This window comes from Protopterus annectens, chromosome 15.part0, assembly GCF_019279795.1.
Source record: "Protopterus annectens isolate FY-2018-M chromosome 15.part0, PAN1.0, whole genome shotgun sequence".
In the NCBI taxonomy this organism is placed as follows: domain Eukaryota; kingdom Metazoa; phylum Chordata; order Ceratodontiformes; family Protopteridae; genus Protopterus; species Protopterus annectens.
This window is the reverse complement of record NC_056749.1, coordinates 236212274-236239706: the sequence shown is the minus strand read 5'-3', so window position 1 is coordinate 236239706 and position 27433 is coordinate 236212274. Positions and strand designations below refer to the sequence as shown.

The window sequence follows — 27433 nt, the reverse complement described above, 5'->3', positions numbered from 1 at the left end:
AGAAGCATAACTCAACAGTATAAAAATATGACAGAAAACCAGAACATTCTGCAAAATCAAGGACAGATGAAAAGCTACAGTCGTACTTGTGGTCTACTCTGGATGGGGGAATAGTCTGCACACTTACACTGCATAACTGCTCCTTGCCTTGCTTGGACACATCCACAGCCACTACAGTGGGAAGTGGGGTGCAACAAGTATGTCACAATTTGAAATGTCTCTGGCTGACTGTGATGGCTCTGACACTCATACCTCTTAACCTCAGAGCAAGAAATCTGGACAAAGCCATTCATAGAAGTGGGACACAGGCCCAAAAATAAGGAAAATTTTTAAATATTGCTCTTATAAACTTAGAAAGATAATATAATAATAGTAGGTCTTGCATTAGTATGAATTTTCTGAAGAGTATGAAATCTGAAACTCAAATGTCTGCCATTATTTTCTAACTTCAGTCTTTAATGATTTGCCACTAATTTGCCAGAAAAACACAATTTTATGAAAAACAGACCAAAAATGTGATGCAAAAATATAAAATTTTAACACAATACAGCTGGGAACCTGTCAAAGAAGGGACATCTTTTTAATATTAGTACTGTTAAATTGAGCAGCTGACAAAATAAGAGCATCTACATGCAATTCTGAAATAAAAGTAATCTATAACTCTGATCATTACAGTTATTTATAATTGTAAAGCCTCCACGTTTTCTTCCAAAATTGACATTTTGCAGAGGGATCATTAGGGGGAGACTAACATTTTGAGCCAAAACTGGGGACAGTTGAGAGGTTTAGATATTCCTAATTCTATAAAGTGATTTATTTGCACGTACCTCTCAACCTCTTAATGCAGGAAATCAGGACAAGGCAAAATATATTGGGGGGACTTGCAAACAGTACTAAAAATTAATCTTGTATAAACTTAAGACAGTTGGTAGAATAACAGGTCTTGCTTTAGCATACATTTTTCTGAAGGTTATGACGTCTGAAATTCAATGTCTGTCATTATTTAGTGACTTCATTCCTAGTGATTTGCCAGAAAACCACAAATTTTATGAGGAACAAACCAAAAATAAGAAGCAAAAATCTATTCATTCTGCAAAAATCTAGACAGTTGAGACGTATAGTTCAGCCAGGGCTGTCATGAGTTTGCTGCCCTTCCCCTCACAAAATCATGGTCGAATGGATCCTCCCCCATGCAGCCATTCCAGTATCCCATTCCTTCTTTATTTCACTCCAGTTACCATAAATATTATAATGTGCAGACTGCTTTACTTCTGCAATGATTTGGATTTCATTTGAAAGTTTTATTTTGCATTTTTCAGCACAAACACTAATAGATATCTGGTAAACAAAGCAATGAAGTCTCACAATGAAAATAGACTTGGCATCAAAATTTCTCTGCCCTTGAAACTCACATTAATTGAAACAGCATTGAAACACATTCAAAGAAAATACATTTTGCCAATGGCAGTTAAAGATTAAGTTTGGGCTGTTTTCAAATCATAGCCCCTTGAACGCGAAACATACGCGTGCTCTTTTGATACACATTCCTGATTGTATTAAATTATATTCCTTGTACGATACAGTACAGTTGTTAGAGGGCATTTTAAATTTATTGTTTTGAACATTTTTTCCAGTAAACAATGAAACAAAATGCATGCACCAATAATGATAAAACTGCCCAATTCAGAACATTTCCATCATAAAAGTCTACTCAAACTTCTACAGTCCACCAGTATTAGTAAATATGTGCAATCTCTGAGGAAGTAAAAGTCATCTAAATAATTACACATTAAAGAAATCTGTAACTAATGAAGAGGTTGCTGCTAACAAACAACTTTATATGTCGTTTCATCTACAAATAGTGCCTGTTGCCCTTGAGGAATAAATTGCCTATGTTGCATTAAAAAAATGATAAGCTAGTAACATCGCAATAGGGAATGGATGGCAAACTGATAACTGGTTCATAGTTACTAGGTATCTTTGCCAAAAAGGACTGCAGCATCCATCCCCTTTACAACACAGTACAGTATCAGCAATGCATGTACCTACTGTGGGAGTAGAACCCACAGCCTTCTGCATCAAAAGCACTACCTGTTGTGCTATTAACAATGCAAGCAGAATCAGCATAAGCAGCACTAAACTTTTATTCCCCTGTACCTCTCAGCTCCTTGTAAAATCTACTCGACACTCAGCTGTATCTCTGAACTTTGCAGCACAAGAAATCTGGAAAAAGCCAAAGTTTATTGGGGGTACAAAAGCCCAAAAAACAGGGACACATTTTAAACATTGCTTGTATAATGTTGGAAAGTTGCTAGAATAATGTGCTGTATTACCACCATACATTTCACTGCCAAGTCTTGAACCCAGGGGACCCTGTGCAAAACAGAGCAACAAACCACTATGCCAAATCAGCTGTTTTGTGAAAGAGAGGAAGACAAACTTAAATAGCTACCATTTAGTGAATTCAGTTCTCACCATAGCGGTCAACCTCTTAACACAAAACACCTGAACAAAGCCAATAATGGGTGACTACAGCCCCCAAACATATTCAGTGAATTCATTTCTCACCGTAGCTCTCAACCTCTTAGCAAAAAACACGTGGACAAAGCCTGTAATAGGGGAATTACAGCCCCCAAACATATTCACTGAATTCAGTTCTCACCATAGTTCTCAACCTTAGCACATAAAACCTGGACGAAGCCAATAATGGGGGAATACAGTTCCAAAAATAGGGACAAATTTCAAATATTCATGTTATAAACTTAGAAAATTGCTAGAATGAAAGGTTTTGTTACCATGTACTTTCTGAAGAATATGAAGTCTGAAATTCAAATCCCTGTTATTTTTATTTAACATTTGTTAACCAGGAAAGTCTAACTTGGAACAAAAGCCAATTTTCAGCAGAGGCCCAGGGAGAAACACTCCCGACTCATGTCTTTGTAAGATGGGAGGACATACAGACTCTATACAGAAGGCACCCCAGCCAAGAATCAAACCGGAGAACCTATAGCTGTCAGGCAACAATGCTACCCGTGCACCACTGCACTACCGACTTTGCAAGGAAAAACAAACATACAGAAACCACAGATTTTATGAAGAACAGAACAAATATGAGGCAAAAATCTGCAATTTTTTTAAAAATGGTGGTGGGTAGGGAATTCAGGCCCTTGCCACCTTCACCCAAGGTACAGGGTTCAAGCCTGAGGTATTCTCTACCCACCACCATGTGTTCTCTCTAGCCACCAGTATAGCAACTGGGGCATTTTATACATACACATACACACACACCCCCCTACCTGAAGGACCCATAGCGGCTAAAATGCAGTCTCCTCTGTCGCGGAGCAGCTAAAAAGCAGCAGTCCTGAATTAGTTCCTGCTACAAAGTAAAAGCAGTCTACTCAGCCCGTGCAAGCTAACGGCTGGTTTCCGGTTCTCCTGGCTGGCTGTTTTCCCTGTGAGAGTAGGCTGGAGGCTCCAGCCTGCAGACTATGCAGTCCGGTGTCGTCCTGTTCTATATGGTCATCACCACACAGACTTCTGGGCAGCAGGACAGAGATGCCTTTCTGCCCTATCCGGACTGCCTGATGCAGCAGTCTGGAATTCTGAGGATACCAGGAATTCCAAGCACTCATGCGTAGAGTTCCAGGACTCGCGATTTTGGTTTTGTTTTATTTTCTTCTTTCTTTCTACAGGTGGGGGGGGGCTGCAGTCCTATAGCACGAGCTGCTCCTGAACCCACCCACACATAACAATTACCCTCCCCCTTCCTCTAACCTTTCATTCCCCCTATAATACTCAACTTTTTCACACTCGATGCCCAAAGTTAAAATTTTCACACTCAATGCCCAGAGTCTTAACAGCAAAGCATATCAGTTTCAAGCATGGCTGAGTCATTACCAGCCTGACATTGTAGCTATTTCTAAAACTTGGCTCAAACCCCATATGCCCGACTCTGGAATCCTACCCTCTGGATTTCACACTCTTAGATGTGACCCCCCCAAAGAGAAAAGGCAGAGGTGTTGCATTAATCTATTCCAATCTACTTACCTTAATTCCCCTACCAATCCCCTTTCCTAAATTTGCCAGTGCAGAACTAAGTCAGTCTATTAAAAATGAATAATCACAAAAGCCTTTATATCCCACCCGAAAATAATGTCTCAACCCTTGAATATTATACTCCAGTGGGCCTCAGCTGAAATTAACCTTGAAACTTGCATACTAGGCCATGTAAACATCGACTGGAATAAAAGCAACAGTCCCATACCCTCCCTGTCCATTAACCTCTTTAACTTTACTCCAGTAACCCACTCCATCACCAGACCCAATAAAAAAAAAAATCCCCCAGGATCCACTCTTGACTGGATCTTATTCACCCATTCAAATAAAATTGCCAACTTTGGCACCATCCCTGACTCTATTAGTGACCACCTCCCAGCTATCATTTACCGTGCAACCACCTGCCCTCCACACCATCAATATGCACAGACCCACAACCTTAGTAAATTTGACCCCAAAACCTTCTCTATCTAAAACAAATTAATTAGAGCATACTAAAAACCCTTCCACTAGTTAAAGCCATAGACCACTTTAATTCTACTTTCCTAAATTCTCTAAATTCCCTAGCTCCACCAAGGAAAAACATAATAAAAACTATAACTTCCCCTAGGCTAACCAAAAAAAACAAAGCAAATTATGCATCAAAGAAACACATCCTGGAGGCTTTACCAAAAGAATGAGCTTAAAGAAGCGGTTCACTCGAAGTTATTTGATGAAATTATTGTTTAATAATGTTAGCACACGCTTTCGAGAGCTCTATGTCCCTCCTTCCTCAGACACAAAGATAAAAGTATGATTAAATGGGTACATTTTATACACTCAAATTCAATTAATTAATTATGCTAAACAGATACAATTACACAAACCTACACATTAAACCGGAAGCAACTGCAAGTGCACAGTGTACCACTACTACTAAAATCGTATAGTCTATAATACCTTTTAAACAATCAATTTATAATTTAAATAATTTCAAAACAAAATATATAATTATATAAATATACATAAAAAAATATATATATATATTTGTTTACTAAAAGTATACATATGTAAATACAACTTCATTTAAAACATACATTAAAAATCTTTTAAAACCCCAATCACCTTTTTAAGGCAAGGTTTTTTAACACCACCCCTAATATCAAAATTGATTTTCTTGAGGACTGTAAATTTAAAATGATGGTCCTAAACAGAGACCGAAAGGAAAGTGAAGCAACGCATTTATGAACATGTTTATGCTATAAATAGGCTTGATCTTAATAATGCTCTGGCGAGACATAGTAATGACTTTTTGGACCATCATTTTAAATTTACAGTCCTTAAGAAAATCAATTTCGATATTGGGGGGGTGGTCCTTGGCAGAATAAGTTAGAAGTGGATGAACTTTTTTGGCAAATTCGTACTGCTTCATATATTTTTCCTGGTTTGAATGATCATGTCTGTATTAGTTGTGTGTTAAAAAACCTTGCCTTAAAAAGGTGATTGGGGTTTTAAAAGATTTTTAATGTATGTTTTAAATGAAGTCGTATTTACGTATGTATACTTTTAGTAAACAAATATATATATATATATATATATTTTTTTTTTATTTATATAATTATATATTTTGTTTTGAAATTATTTAAATTTATAAATTATTGATTGTTTAAAAGGTATTATAGATTATACAATTGATTTTAGTAGTAGTGGTACACGGTGTACTTGCAGTTGCGTCCGGTTTAGTGTATAGGTTTGTGTAATTGTATCTGTTTAGCATAATTAATTAATTGAATTTGAGCATATAAAATGTACCCATTTAATCATACTTTTATCTTTGTGTCTGAGGAAGGAGGGACATAGAGCTCTCCGAAAGCGTGTGCTAACATTATTAAACAACAATTTCATCAAATAACTTCGAGTGAACCGCTTCTTTAAGCTTGTTTTTGGTTTATTGGTTGGTCTTTAAGTTTTGGAGTTTTTGGCTTTACCAAATGAATAAACTTCCTGAAACCCTTCTCCAATATACACAGCTCCGTAACTTTACAAGACAAAAAATCCTACTACACTAAGCTCCAGTCCAACCATCCACAAAACCCTAGGCTTTTTTGGAACTGCATACACTCACTCCTCAACCCAGGCTCCAAAAATAACCCGTCTGAACCCAAGTAAATCTGACCTCAAATTAGCCTCACTATTCAACTCTTTCTTTATAAGGTCAATATCTGACCTAATGAAACCTTTTCCCAAAAATGACCCATCTCTCCTACATTCCACCTCCTCTAATTCCCCAAATAATTCCCCCCTATGTTTGAGTTTAAAACCTGTCTCCACTAACTACATAAAAAGATTTCTATCCAAACTTAAACCCTGCTCCAATGCACCTGACAACATCCCCTCTTCCTTTCTCAAGTCTGCTGTCAATGGTATAGCTCTCCCAATTAGTATCCTAATTAATAGATCCATAAAGGAATCCTGTGTCCCTAAACTCTGGCATTCCCTCTTTATTCTTCCTCTCCACAATGGAGGCAAAAACACTAACATTTCAAACTTCCCTATAGCTCTTCTCTCTCTCCAATCTCCATAATCCTAGAAAAGTGCATATACCTCCAACTTATGCCTTTTCTGGCTTAAAACCAACTTCTTATCCCTTCCCAACATGGTTTTCAACCAGATCATAGCACCATAACAGCTCTACTCTCATTCTTAGAAACTGTCAATCAAGCCTGAGACTCTGGGAACGCAGTATCCACAGTGCTCCTAGATCTCTCTAAAGCATTCAATACTGTTTCCCATAAGCACCTTTTAAGTCACCTCTCAAACTTAAATCTCTCCCAAAACACTCTTTCCTGGTTCTCAAGCTATCTGTCAGATAGATCTCAGGCTGTGAAAAGGAAACGGGCACCTCACCTTTCTTACCCACTCCTACCAGAGTACCACAGGGGCCATCCTTGGACCAATGTGTTTAATATCTTTATCAGTAACTTTCACTCTATTCCTAATGCCAAAGTCATCCAATATGCAGATGACTCAACACTTGTCTGCTCTGCCTCTAATGTCCCTGAACTCCCATCTAAAACTGACTGCCTTTCAACTACTGAGATCTAGATGTGCCAAAATCACCTTTCTCTCAATGCTAAATAATCTAAAATACTACTATTCACACCCTCAGAATCTTTCTCTCTGATAAAAATTCCTTCCAAGTCCTTAGCCAAAACAAGTCTCCGATCACAGTTGTTCCCTTTGCCCAACTACTCAGTGTAACTAACAACAAAATAACAAATAAACCATGACTGAAGGATGGAAACAAACAAAATTTAATGATAGCTCCATGGGTTCATAGATGTATAATTGGTGACCGGTAGTAAGATTACTGTCTTAAATGTAGCAACTTATTTTTTATTAGAAGAAGGTTTATATGTTCTTTTTGTTTATTGCAATTATTCAAGACAATAAAGATTTTACAAAATTTCTCTTTGAAATTTGTTGAAAACAGTAATGCAATTTTACACTTTTCAGCTACACAGCAACATTTGCTAGTTAATTGACCTTCAGTTTTTCATGTAATAAGAAAAACTGAAGAGAGTGGCATGCCAGTGGTGATTTTATATAGGAGTCCGTTGTCACCTATGTCAGCACCTTCCGTGGATTTATACTGGTACTTGCCTTTGCAAGAAGGGAAGCAATTTTGGAAAGCTGGTCAGGACAGCACAACTCAGAATGTGGACATGCCGTAATATAGTGATGTACTGTTACAGTCACCATCTTCAAAAGTGATTCATGAAAAATGTGGAGAAACCATAATGCAAAGAATGATTCTGCTGAGTTGAATGCCCCCTCACAGTTGTCAGCCTCATAAATGTCCTTTTCCTGAACAGCAAAGAATACTCTTTGTTAATATAATTATTTTTCTGTAACAGCAACTGCATTTTTGTTCACTTATCATTCTGATCAGTTAAGATATTACTTGTACTGTTTAATAATACAGGTACACTGTCTACTTGTACACATGTGATGTCACACCTAAAAAGTATATTGTTCAGATAATGTGCATTTTTAACTGATCAATTTTTTTTTTGCCTTACAGGAAAGATATGGATGTATTCATGGGATATTCAGTAAGTAAATGACAAGATTCCTTTTCATTTTATTTTTCCAGTGCATCCAAACTAGTATGTCTGTTGCTGATACCTTTCCTGATAACTTAATTACTTTAGTCTTTTCAGTGATTTATTAAAAAATACCAGCTTGTAAATGTTGTGTCTTTCGGCTTTTCCTGGTTAGGGGTCACCACAGTGGAACTCCGGTCCGCTAATGATTGGCAGATGATTTTTTACGTGCTGAGTTGCCAGCCCTAATGCACAACCTTCAACAAAGGTACGCCCATTCACGCATGTCTCCACGCAGAAGACGCTCTAGCTGAGAGTCGAACCGGTCAGCGTCTTACTGTGAGGCGACAACGCTACCGCAGCACCACCACAAAATACCAGCTGCAAATAATTTGCTTATATTTTTTCAAGCCTGAGCAGTGCAGAGATTTATAAATTCATTACAATTCTGTAGAACATCTTGTGAATTATTTAAGATGTTCAATGTTATAGCTGCACTCCAGTTCTCCATTTTCAAGCATCACAAAGTAAATTGCTTTGAAGCGTGTCATCATAAAGTTTCTTTACTTTGACTTTCTACACTCAAGTTCACTTACAGTCTAAGGATGATTTTTTAATTTTAACATGCACTGCTGTGGTTAACATGCACTGCTGTGGGGCCCAAAATCAGTTAATTAACCAGCAAACCTCTCCATTTTCAGATACTGCCTTCACAGTGCAATCAGGAATTTTACCTTGAATAATAAAACTTTAAGTTGCTGTTTGAGAATGCACAAAGTATTTTTTTGTGGCACAGTAGTTGTGAAGAATGTGTAAGTGAAGAGTTTTGGCCTCAATTTCCAGTCCCTTGCTAGCAATCAGGGGTACATCTGGTCACAAGTCTTAGTCTTTAAAACCTGCACTAAAATTTAATGAAGGGAATGTATAAATATATAACTTCTTTGATGAAGTTGCTTGCTCAAGTCCTCATTACCTGTAGAGTTCTAAATAAGAACTTGCACAATCTTGCATGAAGTCCTGTAATTCTTGGAGGAAAGCGCTTCAGCATTGACCTTCACTGTGTCCTGCCTTTTCCATACCCAGTCCAAAATGGATACTGCTAGATTTTTAATTCCTCTGGAGTAAAATCTCACCATTGGAGATGTCAGGTAAGCATATGCCACTATTAATTTATTCATATTTGTTAACTGGATTGGTAAACTCATTCACATGGACACTTTTTAGCCATGACTCAGTTGTACACCTACAGTATACTCAATATGACTTTCAGTTTACATTAAGATGATCTTTATATTCCAAAATCTGAACCAAATGTTTACTATGCTAAGGAACAAAAAATAACTTAAGCAGTTCATTGTTAGCGCAATGCACTATAAATTATAATGGTAATTAGTAATACAGAAAACCACTGTAATTATTACATTATATTAGAGTTTCACTAATATCACTATGTAGTGATATAAGTAACTGTGACTAACTGATAACATAGTGAAAGAGCAGGTTAAACTTAGTGGCCTTTTTATAGCAGATTATTTTAAGGGTAAATGGGTTTAACTGAAAGAGTTGTAAAAAATGATCATAAGAAACTAATATGGTATGTGACATGATGTTACCAATACAAGGAACTTTAATTGTTTGGGTGCATATCAGTCATTCGACAGCTCTCTGTAAGAGTGCTGAATGATCAAGAAAATTTGGGCAAAACAACTTTCAGTCAGTGGAGTTCCATTTTTGCTCCACTGTTGTGCAACCTCAGAGTAGGTATATTTAAGTTCAGAGGAGTACACCCACATGCAGGGTGCAGGGGAGCTTCCATCCCTGCAAAAATATATCACTGAGGTTCACTGAAATTTGTTTTGACCATTCTTGTTTGATTGATTGGCACCCAATGGTAAAGTTGTTTTTTTCAATAAGCATAATCCCATGGTTTATGTAACCTGCTTTTAGACTCTGTTGTACTGCATTGTTCTGTAACTGCTGTTGACATTGGTGAAAACATACTAATTATCATTTATGTTGGTGTCTATAACTATATGTTTCCACTTGTACATATCAGATTTGTTTTATAGTATCAGACTGTTGATGTATATGAAGTTGTTTAATCATAGTTTTCTGGTTTTAGTAACGCTGTGTTTAGGTCAGGCAAGTATAAGTAGTAATTATGTGTAACTGCTTGTCTTATGGAGCAGCTTAAGGGTTTTTTTTTTGTAATGTTCTAGGTTAGCTGCACAGCTTAATTTATCAAGTTTATAATCTGCTGGCCTCTGAGAAACGTTTTGAAGGACCGAATGATTGAACTCCTGTGAATATAAATCTTATATTTCCTGGAAGTATATTCCAAACAGCTGGAACAAATTCTGAGAAGGCTTTGGTGCCTTTGTTTTTTTTATTTTTTCAATGTCTAGTCTTTTCAGGAGTCATGACAGCCTGTCATCTGAACACGCTGAGTTTGTATAATTTTACCATTTGTTTCTAACATGTTTTAAACATTTTAAGTTAACTGTTTAACTTACTTTCCTAATTGTTATGGCTTGCTGTTTGTCACTCTGTTCTATTGGTTTGGCCTTATAATCCACTCTTGGCGACTTAGTTTTGTGCTGTTATAATACATATGCAAAGTTTTTTGCTTCTTTTTTTCTGGTCTACTGCTTGGTAACATTCTGTTAAGGAGTTCTTAATTCACTTTGGGTTCCTGCAGATAGACCTCTAGCTATTGCCTTACTATACTGATAACCCAACACGGCTTTTAAAAAATGGCTGAATGAATTGCGTTGCTACTTCGATTTTTTTATGCCCTCAGAATGATGACATTACCCCTTTTGTTATCAATACTGGGCTTTTTATTGTTAATGGCTTGATTTACTGTAATGTCAGAAATATGTTTCAACTGTCAGCAGAGGGATGACTGGTTTAAAGTGCTTTATGAGCTGGGGAGATTGACATGGTTGGGGTGTTCAGGATGGCTTATATTTTTACATGACGACTTTGAATTTGACAAATTGTTAGGGTATTTGTTTTTATCTGTTTACTGGAATTATCCTTGGATCCCAGATTTGGGGTATATTTATTTGGGATGCTTCAGTCAACACCTTCCCTTCAAGAGTAAACTATCGTCTCCTTATCAGCATTGTAGAGCTTATGCAGAGCCACTCTAAGTGCCAGTTTTATTTCACATATATGAGGGATGTGTTCTTCTTTTATAAATGTTGTTGTTGTGTCTTTCGGCTTTTCCCGGTTAGGGGTCGCCACAGCGGCACTCCGGTCCGCTAATGATTGGCAGTAGATTTTTACATGCCGAGTTGCCAGCCCTGATGCACAACCTTCAATGAAGGTACGCCCATTCACGCATGTCTCCCCGCAGAAGACGCTCTAGCTGAGAATCAAACCAGACAACGTCTTACTGGGAGGCGACAATGCTACTGCTGAGTGCCCATATTTTGGATGTTGTTTTAAGCTATGGTATTCAGATTACTGTCTCTTGCTGAACTATCTTTTGCACATATCTTAGTTTTGGCATATGATGGATAGGATTCAGAGAAATCAGCTTTGGCCATGTAAATCTGAGGTATGTCAAGTTTGTGTTCATGGAAAACGTGATCCAGAAACAGTTGTAGTCACAATAAAAAACACCTTATCAACTAACCTGCATGTCTCTGAATTGCTCTTTTTACCATATGCGCAAGCAAATATTTTCTGGTGGTGAACTCCTCTGGCAGCCAATGCATCTTATTAGCACAGGACCCATCCCTCTTCAAAAATACATACACCCATTCTGCCTCTAACATGCAACCATACACAGACACACTCAGATGTCTGCTCAGTATCATACACACCCACACTCGCTCGACTGGACTCCAAGACACATTCACCCATTCACAGATGCATACACTGAGATGCACAACATGTATGTGCATGTGAGTAAACATAACCACCCTCTCAGTCCCCTACCTAATCACCCCTGCTGCAACCACTCATACAGATGCACGTGCGCAGACACACACACACACACACACAAAACTCCATTCATACCCCTGCAGACATGCATGCTTGTGCGCGCGCACACACATACACACACACATTCACTCCCTACACCACTACAGCACTGCTGAACTTCACACCTTTTACCTGCAGCTCAGTCTCTCCCTTTGATTTGAATGAGTGACCTCCATCTTTGGCCATGTTAATTCATGCTTCACAGTATAAAAGCATGTATGGGATAGAGCATATGACTAATTAGCTTAGCTGCTTCCTAGGATTGCCTCATTATCCTGCATCATGGCTGGCAGGGTTGCCCTCCATAGTGAGTTTTCCACTAGAAAAAAAATCACTGCAGTAGGGTGGTCCATAAATTGAAAAGTGTTAATATGACAGCTGGCCACTTTTAAGATTTATGCTAAAGATGATTTTTTTTGTTTTTGTTGCAGTTCTGCATTACACATTAACTCTGAACAAAGCACTATTTTTATTTGTGAATTTGGACTGTCAAATGTATGTGTTATATATGTGCCACTTCTGATGTATAAGTCAGAAGTTTGTTGTCCCAAGACAAGATACCTCATGCTAGTGATAGTAAACAGTTACATTTAGGTACAAAGAGGATGAGTAAATTAAATATCTGATATTTCTAACTTGCGAGCCAGACTTTTGTTAAACCAAGACCAGACTTTCTCATGCTAGATATACACACTGGACCAAATTCAGAAGATACTGTACTTGGCTGCCAAGAGGTAAGGACAAAGTAGTGTCTGTCAGTCACTCAAACAATCTAATGGCATTAAACATTTCCAGCTTAGAACTCAACACTGCTTTCTGTTAACATTTTCAGCCTAGCCTAGCCAATTTGTGTTTTGGTTCTTGAATTAATCTATTCTGTTTGATGTCCGATTTGCATTTTACATCCCATGGTCAATAATTATGTATATGATTCCTAATAAGAATAAATCGGATCATACCATAGATAATTTGAGGGGGCAGTCCTGGGGTAAATTTTCTGTTTCCCATCCACAGATCAAAGTTGTACTTTAGTATGGACAGGGATGGGCTTTGTTTTATGGGATTTGGGAGTCTATTTCTGAACAGTGGTATCCTCTCCAAGATAAACCTGTCCCTCAAAAATATTCTGTTGACATTACAGAACATGTTTAGATCCCCCAGAGTATTTCTGATGCCATTTAACTTGCTGATGGGAAGTAAAATCCATCAGTACTGACTAAGTGGATGCCTTATATGCCAGACACAGGTCACCTCTAAGCAGTCTGTAGTATATCATGTAAAGTGCCAGGGCTTTGACTCAGTCCAGGTAGGACATATTGTTTAGGCCTTGTATTCTTTTAGTAAGGTACATCTGTGGATGTGTCTTGACAGTTACAATCCAAAGGGGACATTATACTCAGTGACTGGCCTAATGAGGACTGAGTAAAGGAGGACAATGACATCCCTAAATCTAGAATACTATCTTACTTTTTAAGCTGCACAATATAGAAGGACTTTCTTGTGACAATGGACACACATTTGAAAGTTAGGCCACTATCCACATAAGTTGCCAAATCCCAGAGAATATGGTAATGCATTTTTTGGTGCCAGTCATTTATCTGGGACAAACCTTACTGCAGGATGGCTAGGTAATTTGGGATTTAATGGCTTCTCTAGCTTGCAGTCATCTCTAATCTTTGTCAGCAAGAGCCAGCTGTGTAGATAGGGCAGAGCAAGAGGAGCTACTGCCCTGGGTGTAAAGTTTTGGGTGTTGTGATTGGATGACCTTGATCACTCTTTAATGCATACCTGCTTTTTATGGTCAAATCGGAGTGCTGTAGGGCTCCATGTTTGATATAAACTTTAGCAACTGCTTGCTAAGATTTTTTTTATTAAAACCTGATTGCCTTTGCACTCCTTCAAGGAGGGTAGAAACTGTAGCAACTGTTTGCTACATTGGTAACAAGCAGTTCACTACTGTTTGAGAAGATTTTTTTTAATTAAACCTGAGCACTTTAGTGCTCCCTGCATGCACAGTATAAGCTCTAGCAACTTTTTGCTACATTTGTAGCAAGCAGTTTCCTACAGTTTAAAAAAAGAAATGATGTTTTTTTTACTGGGTGAAATTTGAGGAAGGAGGGGTGGGGACAGACCACAGAAATTAGACTTGAATGGGGGGGGGGGGGGGTAGTGCCAAGCATCTAGCTACCTGGTTTGTGTGCCAGTATCAGGACCTGACTCTTTTATTATTAATTTATTTATTTTTTGCTCTTCATTTGAAGAACTTAGGGGGTGGGATGCTAGTTCATGGGACTGGCACAAGGCACTGGTTAAGCCAGCCATGCTTCTGACCAAAGCCCTTTGGCATTGTCTACTTCAGAAAAGTAGATACCAAACAGGAAAGGTCCCATCATAGAACAGAACCCTGGGGGACTTCACTGGTGACTGGTCTCTTGGGGTTTAGTTCCAGTTTATTTTGCTTTTCTACTATGTCTGAGTGGGAGATTCTGTCAAAAACGTTAGCCAGGTTGAGGTATGTGGTGTATACCATTTTACCTTTATCCATTGCCTTGGTGATCTTTTCAAAAAAGTCCACCAGTTTGAGTAAGCTTGACCTGTCATTGCTGAACTCAAAGTTGTTATCCATGGGAAGTCTTTCTATAGGTTCCTATTTGAGGCTGGTCGGACTTGCAGGTCTGTAATTGTGAAGATCTGTGGAAGGTTCTTCCTCATCCAGGGGAATGACTGTAGGTGTTCTCCATTCAATTAGTACAAGACCAGTATGGAGGCTGAGGTCGATCAGTGTTAAGGGGGTGGCTTAATTGTGCTTCATGCTATTAAAGATGCATCCAGGGATATTGTCAGGACCTTGTGATGCAGAATGTTAGCTTTTAGAAGCATTTTTAGCACTTAATTTGTATGAGAGCTGAAGGTGAGCTAGGTTCAGGTATATTTTGAGGGAAAAACAGACTGGGGAGAATGGTAAAGTTAGAGTAGAATTTATCAGCCAGTAGTAGGTTCACTGTATCTTTAGCTTCAGTGTAGGTAACATCATTCAGAATCAGCTCCGTGCATTGCTATATTGTGATTTTTAGATTATGAACATAACTAAAAAGTCCTTGTGATTGTTTTTAGCTAGGCTAGCTATTTTAGCCTCATACTTGGCTCTAATGGATTTTATTCAGCTGCTGAATTGTTAACTTATTTCACTTTTGGTGAAAATTCTCTTCCTTTTATTGTAAAGCTTGCTGGTATTATGGTTCCACCATGTAGGTTTACCCTTCACTTGTTCCTACAGGGTATAGCTGTATCTGTGAAGATGTGGACATGCTGGCATATTCAGTGAAGTTAATTGGCTTGGTGTGGATTTAAAGCTTGCCATTGTACTGCTTAGCTGTAGGTAGTTTGTTGTAGAGAAATTTCTAAAGCAAACTTGGGTGGAAGGGCTCTGTGGTCTCAATTTTATTTCAAGGGAGATAGATTTATGGCCAGACCTTACGAGTGATGAAGGATGCACAATAGATGGTACAAGATGTCCCCATATTAGTAAGGGCAAGATCCAAGATGTTGTTTCCCCTAGTGGATATTCTAATTGTTCCAGATTATTTGTATCGACAAGGTCCAGGAATCTCTGTTCTTGTGCACTAGTGATGGTGTTGGTTCCCCAGTCTATAGTTGGATAGTTTAGATCACGTAGGAAAATTATATTGGGTTTAATACTGAGTGATTCCAGTTCCTGTAGATAGCAGTGTGGTTTTCTTGGGTCATAGAGGTAGTTCTGTAGCAAGCTAATACTTGTTTCAGGACCTTTCTGTTGTATAGCTGGACAGGAGGAGGCTCAAGTATATCCTGCTGCTGTACCAGCCTGGATGTGAGTGTCTTCTGGATGAAGATTGAGACATCTCTGCCTTTTTCCCCTCCTTTTCAGTAGCTGTTCTAAATGTGTAGAAAGTGTTATAGCCCTGCACAGCAAGGTGAGAAGGACTTGTAGAAAATGTAGATGTTCTTCGTCTTCCCTTGCTGCAGTCCTGACTATTGGGTATAGTCCGCGTCCCAGTCGGCCCGAATACCAGAGTATAAGGCTGCCGGTCATGGCGCTTAGACTGGCGTCAGTACGTCAGGGTACTAATGCGCATGACCGACGTCATTTCCCCAGTCTTTTTTGCCGCATGGTCCGATGCAGAAGCAATTTTGCGAGTGCAGGTTGGCGTTCTGAGATTTTCCGAAACCGGAGTTTCAGACCGAAAACAGAGTTGGCTAAGTAACCCTGAGAACATTTTGGTTTTTCTTGCCTCAGTATTTAACCGGATGTCAGAAAAAGTGAATAACTGTATTTCTTGTGGGAAGCAGATACCGCATAGGGATTATCATACATTGTGTATACCTTGTTTAGGGCCTGAGCACGACGTTGTTGGTTGCCGCTCTTGTGCTAGATTTAACAAGCGCACTATTAAGAGGAGGCTTGATTGTGCTAGGTTAGTGTTTGGGAAGCGTTAATTATAATATGCCGGATGCTCCGGCCTGCTTCATCCAAGAAGCGCAAGGACAAAACAGTGAAGCCTAGGGTGAGGAACCGCAGTCCCGGACGTCGGTCCTTTAGAAGGCTCAGGGGAGCCAGAGGTTTTGCCAGGAGTCTCTATGGAGTCTCAGGCAGACTTTACTGTTACAGGATGTGCCTCTCAGGAGGTAGGCCAGGCTGAGGGGCTTCTCAGGTAACTGTTCTTCCCTCTCTTCCCAAGGTAGTTAGGGCCTCTCCTTCTGTTGCCAAAGCTTCTTTTAGAGGTAGGCCAAGTTCAGCTTCTGTGGGGGCTTCTCCTAGCATTTCGGCTCTGTGCCTAAGAAACATATGCTTAAAATGGCAGAAGATTTGATTACTCTGATTAGAGGTTCTATGCCCCCACCTGATAAGAGGCCTAGGGTGGAACAGGAGTTTGATAGTTTTGAACAGTGTTCACAGGCTTCAGAGTCTTCTGTGGAAGACTTGCAAGAGTTTCCTACTTATTCTGATTCTGATGTGGATGATTCCACTCCTTCAGCTTCTCCTCCTGAGGATTTTTCATTTTCAGAGACTCTTCACTCCATGAGGGAGCACTTTAAATGGGAAGGCCAAGATTACTCTGACTCCAGAAAAAGGCTTAGGAATTCTTGTTTTGCCCCAGCATAGGCCCTTAGCTATTCCTCCTGTGTTGAATGTGGTGGAGGATGTTTTTGCAGAGGCTTCTCTGAACCCTGACTCCTTGCCTCCTGCTCCTGTTAAGCCTGATAGGTATTATAGGGTGCCCGAAGCTCATAAGTATTTGTTTAAGAGTCCCAGGGCGGACCCAGAAACTGTTTCTCAGGGGCCTAAAGGTGTTAAAGCTTCTGTGGTTAAAAATCCTGTACCCTCTGATAAAGAGGCAAGGGCTTTGGATAGGTGGGGTAAGAAAGTATATACTTCTTCCACTCTAGCCATGAGGGCGTTGAATTGTCAGTTTCATATGCTGAAATATCAAAATTATCTCCTTTCACAATTGAAATCTAAGGTGGATGCTTTGGCGGAAGGTATTGAGTGTAAAGAATTGCTGGATTTGGTTCATGTGTCTGAACAAGTGGGTAAGCATTCTTTGCAGTGTGGTTTTGATGCTGTTCAGGCCTCCTCGAGGGTGGCTGCTACTAGTTCTGTTCTTCGCAGACATGCCTGGTTGAAGGATCAGAATTTAGCTGAGCATGTTAAGACTAGGATTTTGGATGCTCCTTTACAGTCCGATGTGTTGTTTGGACCGCCTGTGGAAGCAGTTTTAAAGAAAATGGAGGACAAAGCTAAGTCTATGCAGACTGTTAAAGATTTTTTGCAGGTGCAGCCTCCAAGTTTAGTAGAAATTGGCCTGCTAAGGGGTGGACATATCCTGCTTATGGTTCCCAGTCTAGGGGTAGGTCTAGACGTGGTAGGGGCAGGGCTCAAGGTTCTTTAGGCCTAGATCAGACAGTTCACCTGCTCAGACTTCTGGTGAGGGCAGGGTCAGTCCTTTCGTAAGCAGAACCAATGACCTGCCTTTTCAGCTGCCAGTGGACTCTCGTCTGGCAGCTCCTTTGGGAGGAAGATTGTCTCTTTTCAAAGGAAATTGGGATTTAATCACTCAAGACAGATGGGTGCTGGATATTATTCATCACGGTTACAGATTTTATTTCCACACAATGCCCCCTTCAAAGGCATGCCAGATGTTCCTCCTCCACAAAGAAAAGAGGCTCACAAGCAAGTTTCTCAGTTACTCCAGATAGGGGCCATTCAGCCAGTCCCTGTATCAGAAAGGGGCTTGGATTTTATTCTCGCCTGTTCCTAGTACCAAAGAAGGGGAACACGTGGAGACCAATTCTGGATTTATCTATCCTCAACACTTATCTGGACATTCCCAAGTTCAAGATGTTGACGTTACAGCAACTGTTACCTCTGCTGGGCAAGGATCACTGGATGGTAACTTTGGATCTCAAGGAAGCTTACCTTCATGTGCCTATAAGGCTAAGTTGCAGAAAGTATCTGCGGTTTCGAACTGGAGATTTTCATTATCAGTTCTCTGCATTGCCCTTTGGCTTATCTTCTAACCCCAGAGTATTCACAAAGGTTCTGGCTCCAGTGATAGCTTACTTCAGGCTTCAAGGCATTCAAATCTATCCTTACTTGGACGACTGCCTGATTCTGGCTCAAGAAAAGGAACACCTTCTACAGCATCTGGAATATGTCATAGCAGTGCTAAGATGCCTAGGGTATTCTGTGAACGAAATAAAGTCCAGTCTAGTACCCTCTCAAGACATGTGCTTTCTGGGTGTGAGACTGAATACAGCAGCTCAGATGGCCTTTTTAACCCCGGACAAACAGAGTCTGTCACTTTACTTCCATCAACTATCTCATCAGTCCGTGCTGACTGCAAGGACAGTCCTTCAAGCATTAGGGTTCATGGCATCTTGTATTCTGGTGCTTCCCAATGCCAAACTGCATATGAGGAAGCTGCAATGGTATCTCAAAATGTATGGACACAGCACTGCCAAGATTTGGACACTGTCATTCAAATAATACCTTGCCTTCAAAAGGAATTCTTGTGGTGGGCTCAGGAATGTCACCTAAACAAGGGACTCTCTGTGACCCGGCCAGAGGCGAGTCAGATTTTAACGACAGATGCCTCGGACACTGCTTGGGGAGCTCATCTAAATGGAAAGTGGATACAAGACAAGTGGCCTGCCAGACTACAGCATCTACATATCAACATGAAGGAGATGTTAGCAGTCCAGTTTGCATTGATGGCGTTCAAGGAGTTACTTCTTCCAGGGCAGGTGTTGATTCTGACAGACAACACAACTGTCATGTGGTACATCAACAAGCAAGGGGAACACATTCTTATCCTCTATGCAGGCAAGCAATGATTTTATGGGAGACTGCGTTAAGCCTGCAACTGACTCTTCAGGCAAGGTTTCTGCCAGGAGCACAGAACTCCTAGCAGATGTATTAAGCAGACAAATCATGGATCCCCACGAGTGGAAACTGGATCTTCATGTATTTCAGAAATTGACAGTGTCATGGGGAACTCCAGACATAGATCTGTTCGCTTCTCCACTAAACCACCAGCTGCCAAAGTATTGCACAAAGGGGTTTCATCACACAGCTTGGAAAGTGGATGCTCTGTCTTTCAGTTGGAAAAACCTTCATGTCTATGCCTTTCCACCTCTACCTCTTCTTCCAAAGGTATTACTAAAGGTCAGACAAGACAGGCCAAGGATGATTTTGATAGCTCCAGATTGGCCTCGGCAACACTGGTACCCACTTCTAAGGAGTCTTGTAAAGAAGCCTCCATGGCCTTTACCTCTGATTCCTCATCTGTTATCTCAGAAGGACGGTCATCTGCTCAATGTCAAGCTTCAATCTCTTCATCTCACAGCTTGGCATATTCTGTGTTGAAGCACGGTAGGTCTCAGCTTCCTCAACAAGTTTTAAATGTGATTATGGAAGCTAGAAGGCCTAGTACTAGGAGAGTGTACGCAGAAAAATGGAAGAGATTTTTATTTTGGAGTACAGCAAAGAATTTGGAGATTTCAGAGCCTAATTTGAGTGTGGCTCTTCAATATCTTACTGAATTATTGGACAAAGGTTTGTCCTTCTCTTCCATAAAGATTCATGCTGCAGCAATTTCAGCTCACTATGATTGTGACCCACCTTTGTTTTGCATCCTTTGTTCAAGCAGTTTCTTAGAGGGCAAAGAATATAAGACCCCACGAGAGCTCCTACTCCTGCTTGGGATCTCAATTTTGTGTTGGAAAAACTTACTCTACAACCTTTTGAGCCTGCAGCTACTGCTGAATTGAAATATTTGTCATGGAAGACTGCTTTTCTGTTGGCTATTACTTCTGCAAGAAGGGTGTCTGAGTTGCAGGCCCTTATGGCAGTAGAGCCCTTTTTGTTTTCCATAAGGACAGGGTTTCATTACGTACTAATCCTTCCTTTATGCCGAAGGTGGTTTCCAGTGTGGCTTTAAACCAAACTATTCATTTGCCTACGTTTTTTGCAGATCCTCAAAATAAAGGGGAAAAGATTTTGCACACTTTAGATGTACACAGGCAATTGCGTTATTATTTGTGCAGGACTAAAGATTTTAGGCAGTCTCAGCAGTTGCTTGTTTCTTTTGCTTTGAGTTCACAGGGCAAGCCTGTGTCAAAACAAACTATTTCTAGGTGGATTGGCTTTTGCATTGCATTTTGTTATTCCCATCATGGCAAAGAGGTTCCAGCTGGGATTAGGCCTCATTCCACTAGGGCTACTGCCACTTCAACAGCATTTCTAAGGGGGGTGGCAACTAAGGATATTCTGGAAGCAGCTACTTGGAGTTCAGTGCATACTTTCTCTAGGCATTATCACCTGCCTATATACTCTAAGACTAGAGCTGGTTTTGCCACAGTTGTTTTACAAGGCATGTTGTCAGCTCCTGCTACTTTATAATTTGCCAGCCTCCCTTACCTCTGCTTTGGGATTCTACCCAATAGTCAGGACTGCAGCAAGGGAAGACGAAGAACATAGTACAGTTTTGTACCTACCATAAATGTAGATGTTCGAGGATTCCCTTGCTGCAGTCAATTCCTCCCTCCTTCCCCTCTGTGTTTCAGGGTGGTTGTGTAGGTGAGTTTACATGCTTATATTTTTTGTATATATTACTGTATATATTGTACATGTTTTTTGGTGCAGGTTGTTTTTGGGACTTGTCTTTTTGGGTCTTCTGACATCTGGGGCAAGAAAAGACTGAGGAAATGACGTCGGTCATGCACATTAGTACCCTGACGTACTGACGCCAGTCTAAGGCGCCATGACCGACGTCAGCCTTATACTCTGGTATTCGGGCCGACTGGGACGCGGACTATACCCAATAGTCAGGACTGCAGCAAGGGAATCCTCGAACATCTACATTTATGGTAGGTACAAAACTGTACTTTTCTTGCTTAGAATTGATCAGCAACACCTTTGTATTTTCTTTTGATTGTTTCATTATGTTGGTAGATTTATCAGGTTGCCATTGCAAAAAGGCACTATGGGGGGTGAACAGTGGCTTTTCCAATAATCAAACCCTCAGAGATGACAGATGCAAGCCATCCCTTGTGAAGCAATGTGATCTGTCGATCATATTCTCCCAGACTGACAAATACTGGACCCCCTTTAAATGATACCAAAAACTAAGCCAATTATTGAAATCAATTATTTTTGCTCATATTGCAGCATTATCCTTGGTGAAGGTAGAATGCAGCTCAATGCTAGGCTCATACCTGACTTGGAGGCACATAGTATAAGATCTCCATGTCTGTCTTCATATAGTCCAGGGAGGTATAAGTCAAGTCATTGACACTGGCATGAACTATGACAGTCATGCTGGTATTGGTTGTTGATAGACAGGAGTGTATGAATGATCTGGCACCAGATAAACAACTAACCATGACTCTTTCCTTGCTCAGCCTGATAAAAGCCACATCTGTAAGGCTTACAAATCGTATCACCTATAAGAAAAATGTTTGGTTAGGTTGATGCCTGCCTTATGGAACTCCTTGTCATGTAAGGATTTAGGCTTAATGTGCTGTGTGTGCTTTGTGCCTGTGTTGTGTTTTAGAGGTCCACTACTTTTAGGCAAGTTAATCTTTAGAATCTCCGCTTATGATGGATTATGTTTATTGTGAAAGCCTTGGGGAGAGGTGTGATATGTGGTGTGCTGCTGATGATTTGGGTGTCGAGTTTACGGGGTGTGAGATTTTTGCCTCCAAGCATATTTCACACACTGAGTTATGCTGTTTGAGTAAGAGATGATCATCAAACAGCATGAGGCAAATCTTTCACTGTCTCAAAATAATCCATCTCAATCAGAATAGAAAAGTTATGAGGAAGTGCTGTTCAGTGACGCTGTCGGAAACGACTCTCGGGGAAGGGTAATTATAACTGCTTGGAGTTTGGTTTATCTATGATAATGTTTAGGTGGACTTGCTACTGAATACTTTAAGTTCAATACAAAACTACTAGCTTAGAAGGAACCGGTAAAAAAATTACAGTAAAAACTTGTTAATTTAACACTAAAGTTATTGAGGGCAGCATCACTATACTCAATATTAAGCAGTTTTATCAAATGTCTTTTAGCCTGTTAAAATGTTTAAGGGCAGAGACGTTATGATTTTTTTATTGTCAACAGTTAAACCAGGAGAGCGAAGGAATTATGCTGTCAAATTATCATTAAGAGGAAGACAAACAGCAAATAAACTGGGTTTAAGAACAATGATTTTGTGCATATATATATCTTGTTAAATTTTACCTGTTTTATTAATTGCTGTGGGGTTTTTCTCTGAGGAACTCCACTGGAATGAGGCCAAAAGCCCAGATGGACCATTCTGTTCAAAAACATGTACATATAAACCTGCTCTTCCTCCTCATGACTACCCTGCCTCCAGTGCCCTGTTCGGTTCTATTTATTCCCCATACAGACCAACTAAAGTGAAGACAACAGTTAAGTGCTGGTGTTCTTTCCCCTTCTTTGGCACACATTTTGTTTGGATATCCTGCTTCAACCTCCCCTGTAGGAAGGTAAGCCTTGTGTAACACGTGCTATGCCAGTGGCACACAAGGACATGCTTCCACATTCTATGTTCATTATTGACCATGATAGTGTCACGTGTGGAACCTAGTGCAGTGGGACAGCATATGTGTCCACCACCTACTATCATGTTTGCTGCAGTCTCATCTCAGCAGCCTTCTCTGTGAAGTGAGATGATCATCTGCTGTTCATTCTCATACTCGATCGAGTGTGTCTGGTACCTGGGCTAATCAAACCTTGCTTATTAACACTGCAGCCAGGGTTCCAGTCCTGTGATCTGTTGACTCGGTGTGGAGTAAATTTTATATTTCCCATTGACAAAACTCTCTTCAGCAACACAGTTTAAACAGAAAGAAGGTCCAATAAACAACCTTTTGTCCAACTGATTGAAAAACATTTGAAGTCTGATTCCAGTCATTCATTTATTCATGCAAATGCCCATTCCTTCTTTCATTCATTTATTCATACATTCATTCATTAATTTATTTTCCAGCACTTACTATACCTTGTTAAGTTAATAGGGAAACTCCAGCCTGTTCTGACAAGTAGCAGCCAGAAGGCATAAAACCAGGCCTGGACTGGATGCCAGTCATTTGCAGGACACACAAATACACACATGCAGGGGTAATTTAGAGGACCATCAATTAACCTACTGAGATGTCCTTGAAATGTAGGAGACCACCATACATTCTGGCAAAAACCAAGACAGATAGTGGGGAGATTTACAGACTTCATATAGAAGGCACTTCACTGAAGAAACAAATAAGAAAAGCAAGGAATTTCAGGTAAATGTACTGAAATAACTCCAAAAGCTTGTCACTCTAGTATCTCCCTGGGTTCCCCCTGTAAACATGACTGCTAGCCCCATTTGACATAACTCAGTGCAATAGTATGTATGTATGTGATAAACACTGAAGTAAATGCGATGATTTTTTTTAGCTAACTCAGTAACTTGCCATTGTCAAACTATACAACAGATCTTTTGCTGATTTATACACCGAGTTAGGTACTTCACTATAAAGAGTTTGTAATTTGTAAAGAATAAATAATGAATTTATGTTTTTTGGTACCAAGTTCATGAAATATCTTCATTTCTATGAAAAATGTAGGATATCTGAAAAAGCTGTATAACTGAGACCTTTATTATGCTGTCAAACATGGGCTGCAGTTACTTAAGAAGATGATCTCTGGTTCCTAGAAAAAATGCTAGTGAGGGGTATGGGGAACAACTCTTGTGTTCATTCAACCAAAAATGTTTATAGGCTTAGCAAAGGTTTCTCCATTCAACAAAGGAGGACAACAAGGCTGATTTTATGCGGTATTTTTTTCCATCTGGTCAAAGAAGTTATAAAAATTAACTGTTTATTTTTTACTGAGGATATTTAACCGGAAGGACCCATTTTCAATGAGCTCCAGATAGAATTCTCAAAACAAACAGATTCCCTATATAAATAGATACAATGGCAATGTTTGTTGATACAAATTATGTACAAAAAGATAGCACAAGGGTGCAAAAATGTACATAAATATTTTTTTTTCTATTGTACAATATGAGCAACTAAGTAATAACAAAAACATAAGTCAAAAGTGTAGAGATATAAAATTAGGCAATGCATGTATATAGCCTAATTATTGAGGGAATATCCCATTTCATCAAGTTTGCCATCTTTCCAAGGAATGGTAATTGGAGAACATTTTTATACTAGTTCGGTATATGGGGGCAAAGTTCCCCACATTACCTGCTCAGGGGTCTTCAAAACATCAGAATGTCCATTTATAAAGGGATTTGCAGGGGGCAAGCTCAACAAAATGGGATTTTAGAAATGTTTGCTCCTGATATTTAGGACCATGTCCAATGCAGATACGGTTATTGGGTACAGGAAGCGTTTTTTTTGAAAATTCATGTCCGCTGTTACATATTTGCACAGTACTGCAAGCAGAGCTTGGAGATGAGCGACTATGGTATCAAAAGGAGCAACACAGCAACATAGGAATGGAGCAACAATCTAAAATAAAGAATAATGGACGTGCTGGTTATGTTTCAGAAAACAGTGTTGTGAAACTAATGAATCTACTCATAAACCACTGAATCTATATGTAAGACACCGAGCAAAAATGTAATAATATGTTAAAATAACCTTGAATCATATTAAAAATTAACATTAGCATGAAGTTATTTTACTGTCTTTCCAATCTAGAACCTACAGATTTTGAATGCCAATTATTTAGTGAATAATTGTTCAACTTAAAAATTATAAATGTAGAATTACTTTCCATTTTATATACCCTTTTGATATACATGTGATATCATATGACATGCAACTGTTGGAATTATTTCTACATTTGTTTATTTATTTATATTTATTTATTTGCACTTTGTTGACTGGTATGGTCCCACCAAACTAGTGGAATTCATACTGACTAGGGTAAATTTGGCTAGGGTACCAAGGAACTTTCTCTAGCATTTCCAGTAAGTGTCATGGGATCTTTTACATCCAGCAGAACTTTGGCCAACTCAGGCAGATAGGGCTTTGGTTCACCGTCTCATCAGCATGGCACATTTAAGAGTGCAGCACCTCCTTATTCCCATGTCACATCACAGTGCCAGTTTTGGAAATTAATCTAACTACCCTGTGTTGGAATACAACCCACAGTTTTCTGATCATCCAGTTTTTTAGGAAGGTTATATGATGTTTTTGATCACGGAATATGTAGAAGTGTTTTTGCAATAGTATTTATAAACCTCTTACTATCCCTTGTCACTGTACTGCCCCCACTGATGGATATTGGACATATAGATTCCACCTATCAGTAAGCAACATATTTTCTGTTAAGTGTAAAAAAACTTATATTTCAAGATGTGTTAGACAAATCAGAAATAGGCAGACTTGTTTACCTAAGCATCAGTAAATTACAAAAAATTGTACACCATACAAAATTCCATATTTCAGTCCTAATAAACACTCACCTGTCTTGAGTAAGCTTATGTTTCACTGTCATATAAGACCTATCACAACCTTAAATCATAGACTCTGTTTAAAGCTTTTCGCAAAATCACATGCAGATCAGCTTCAAAAGTAAAGTGAGAAGAAATGTATTTTTACAAGATTGATTTAAGGTTTTTCATTTTTTTGTAATTACCACCAAGTTTTCTTGTATGATGAGTATTTCAGCCAAGATCATGTGTCAAGTAAAAGTTCTTATCAGTTTAATGATGCAGAAATGCTGCTATCAGATTGCAATGAAGCATATTATAGTTTACATGCAAGTTCCAGCAGTATTTGCTTTATTTTTTCTGTTACTATAAACTTCCTCTGTGATGTATTATGCTCACTGAGTCGGTCATAATTTAGTGTCTGTACATTTGCAGTCATAACAAGACAGAACAGATGTGACTTTGGTAGCAGTCAGGGATGTTCCAAGGCTTATATGCAAGTTCTTTGATGCAGTTTTGAGTTTTCAGAAATTACCTGATGCCACGTATTAAACATGAATATACTGTGGCAAACTGTTGCTTACCTGGGCACATTTGATACAGGAGATTGTAATTCCAAGCAGGTGTGTTACATTTTACTAAAGTAAAGAAGATGGATTGAAAAGCATAGCAGAGTATGCTTTAGTTCAGCACCAAATTACAAAGCAGTTTCTTTTTCAACAATCATGGTTTTCTAGAAGATACAGATCTTTGCTAGGACCTTGTGTGTACAGAAACAAAACAAAATCATGTAGCAGTTGGTTGTTCCACAACTTGAAGTTTTACCCACTTTTAGACAAAGAGCATAGAATGTAAGTGACATGATTTATTTTTTAAAGAAAACAAGTGGATCAGCTTTCTCAAAAAAAAAAAGTTCACACAGGAAGTAAACCTCTCCACATAGCCTGTTACAGATTTTTAGATTATTGATAACAAGTGCCCAGTCTTATATTTGTTTGTGTCTTTCGGCTTTTCCCGGTTAGGGGTCGCCACAGTGTAACTCCGGTCCACTAATGATTGGTAGTTGATTTTTACATGCCGAGTTACCTGCCCTGACGCACAACCTTCAAAGAAGGTACGCCCATTCACGCATGTCTCCACGGAGAAGACGCTCTAGCTGAGAATCGAAACGGACAGTATATTTTAATTAACATTCCAGAGGATGCATTCCTGCTTTGCAGTGTTTTTCCCTCAAAATCGCATCAGGAAAAACATTCTTACAAGCTTTCTTCCAGCATCTTTTCTCGAAGATATTCCCAATT

The 27433-nt window shown here is 39.3% G+C and overlaps 1 protein-coding gene across 1 annotated transcript in view; it reads right to left on the bottom strand.

The window, feature by feature from the left end:
• Positions 1 to 27433, bottom strand: part of POF1B (POF1B actin binding protein) — a 1182022-nt gene that overhangs the window by 190953 nt on the left and 963636 nt on the right. Inside the window, exons 9-10 of the mRNA XM_044057755.1 lie at positions 26160 to 26165; positions 19978 to 19986 (exon numbers count right to left, since the gene is read on the bottom strand). Coding sequence (XP_043913690.1) covers positions 19978 to 19986; positions 26160 to 26165 — 15 coding nt within the window. The remainder of the gene's footprint in view (positions 1 to 19977; positions 19987 to 26159; positions 26166 to 27433) is intronic.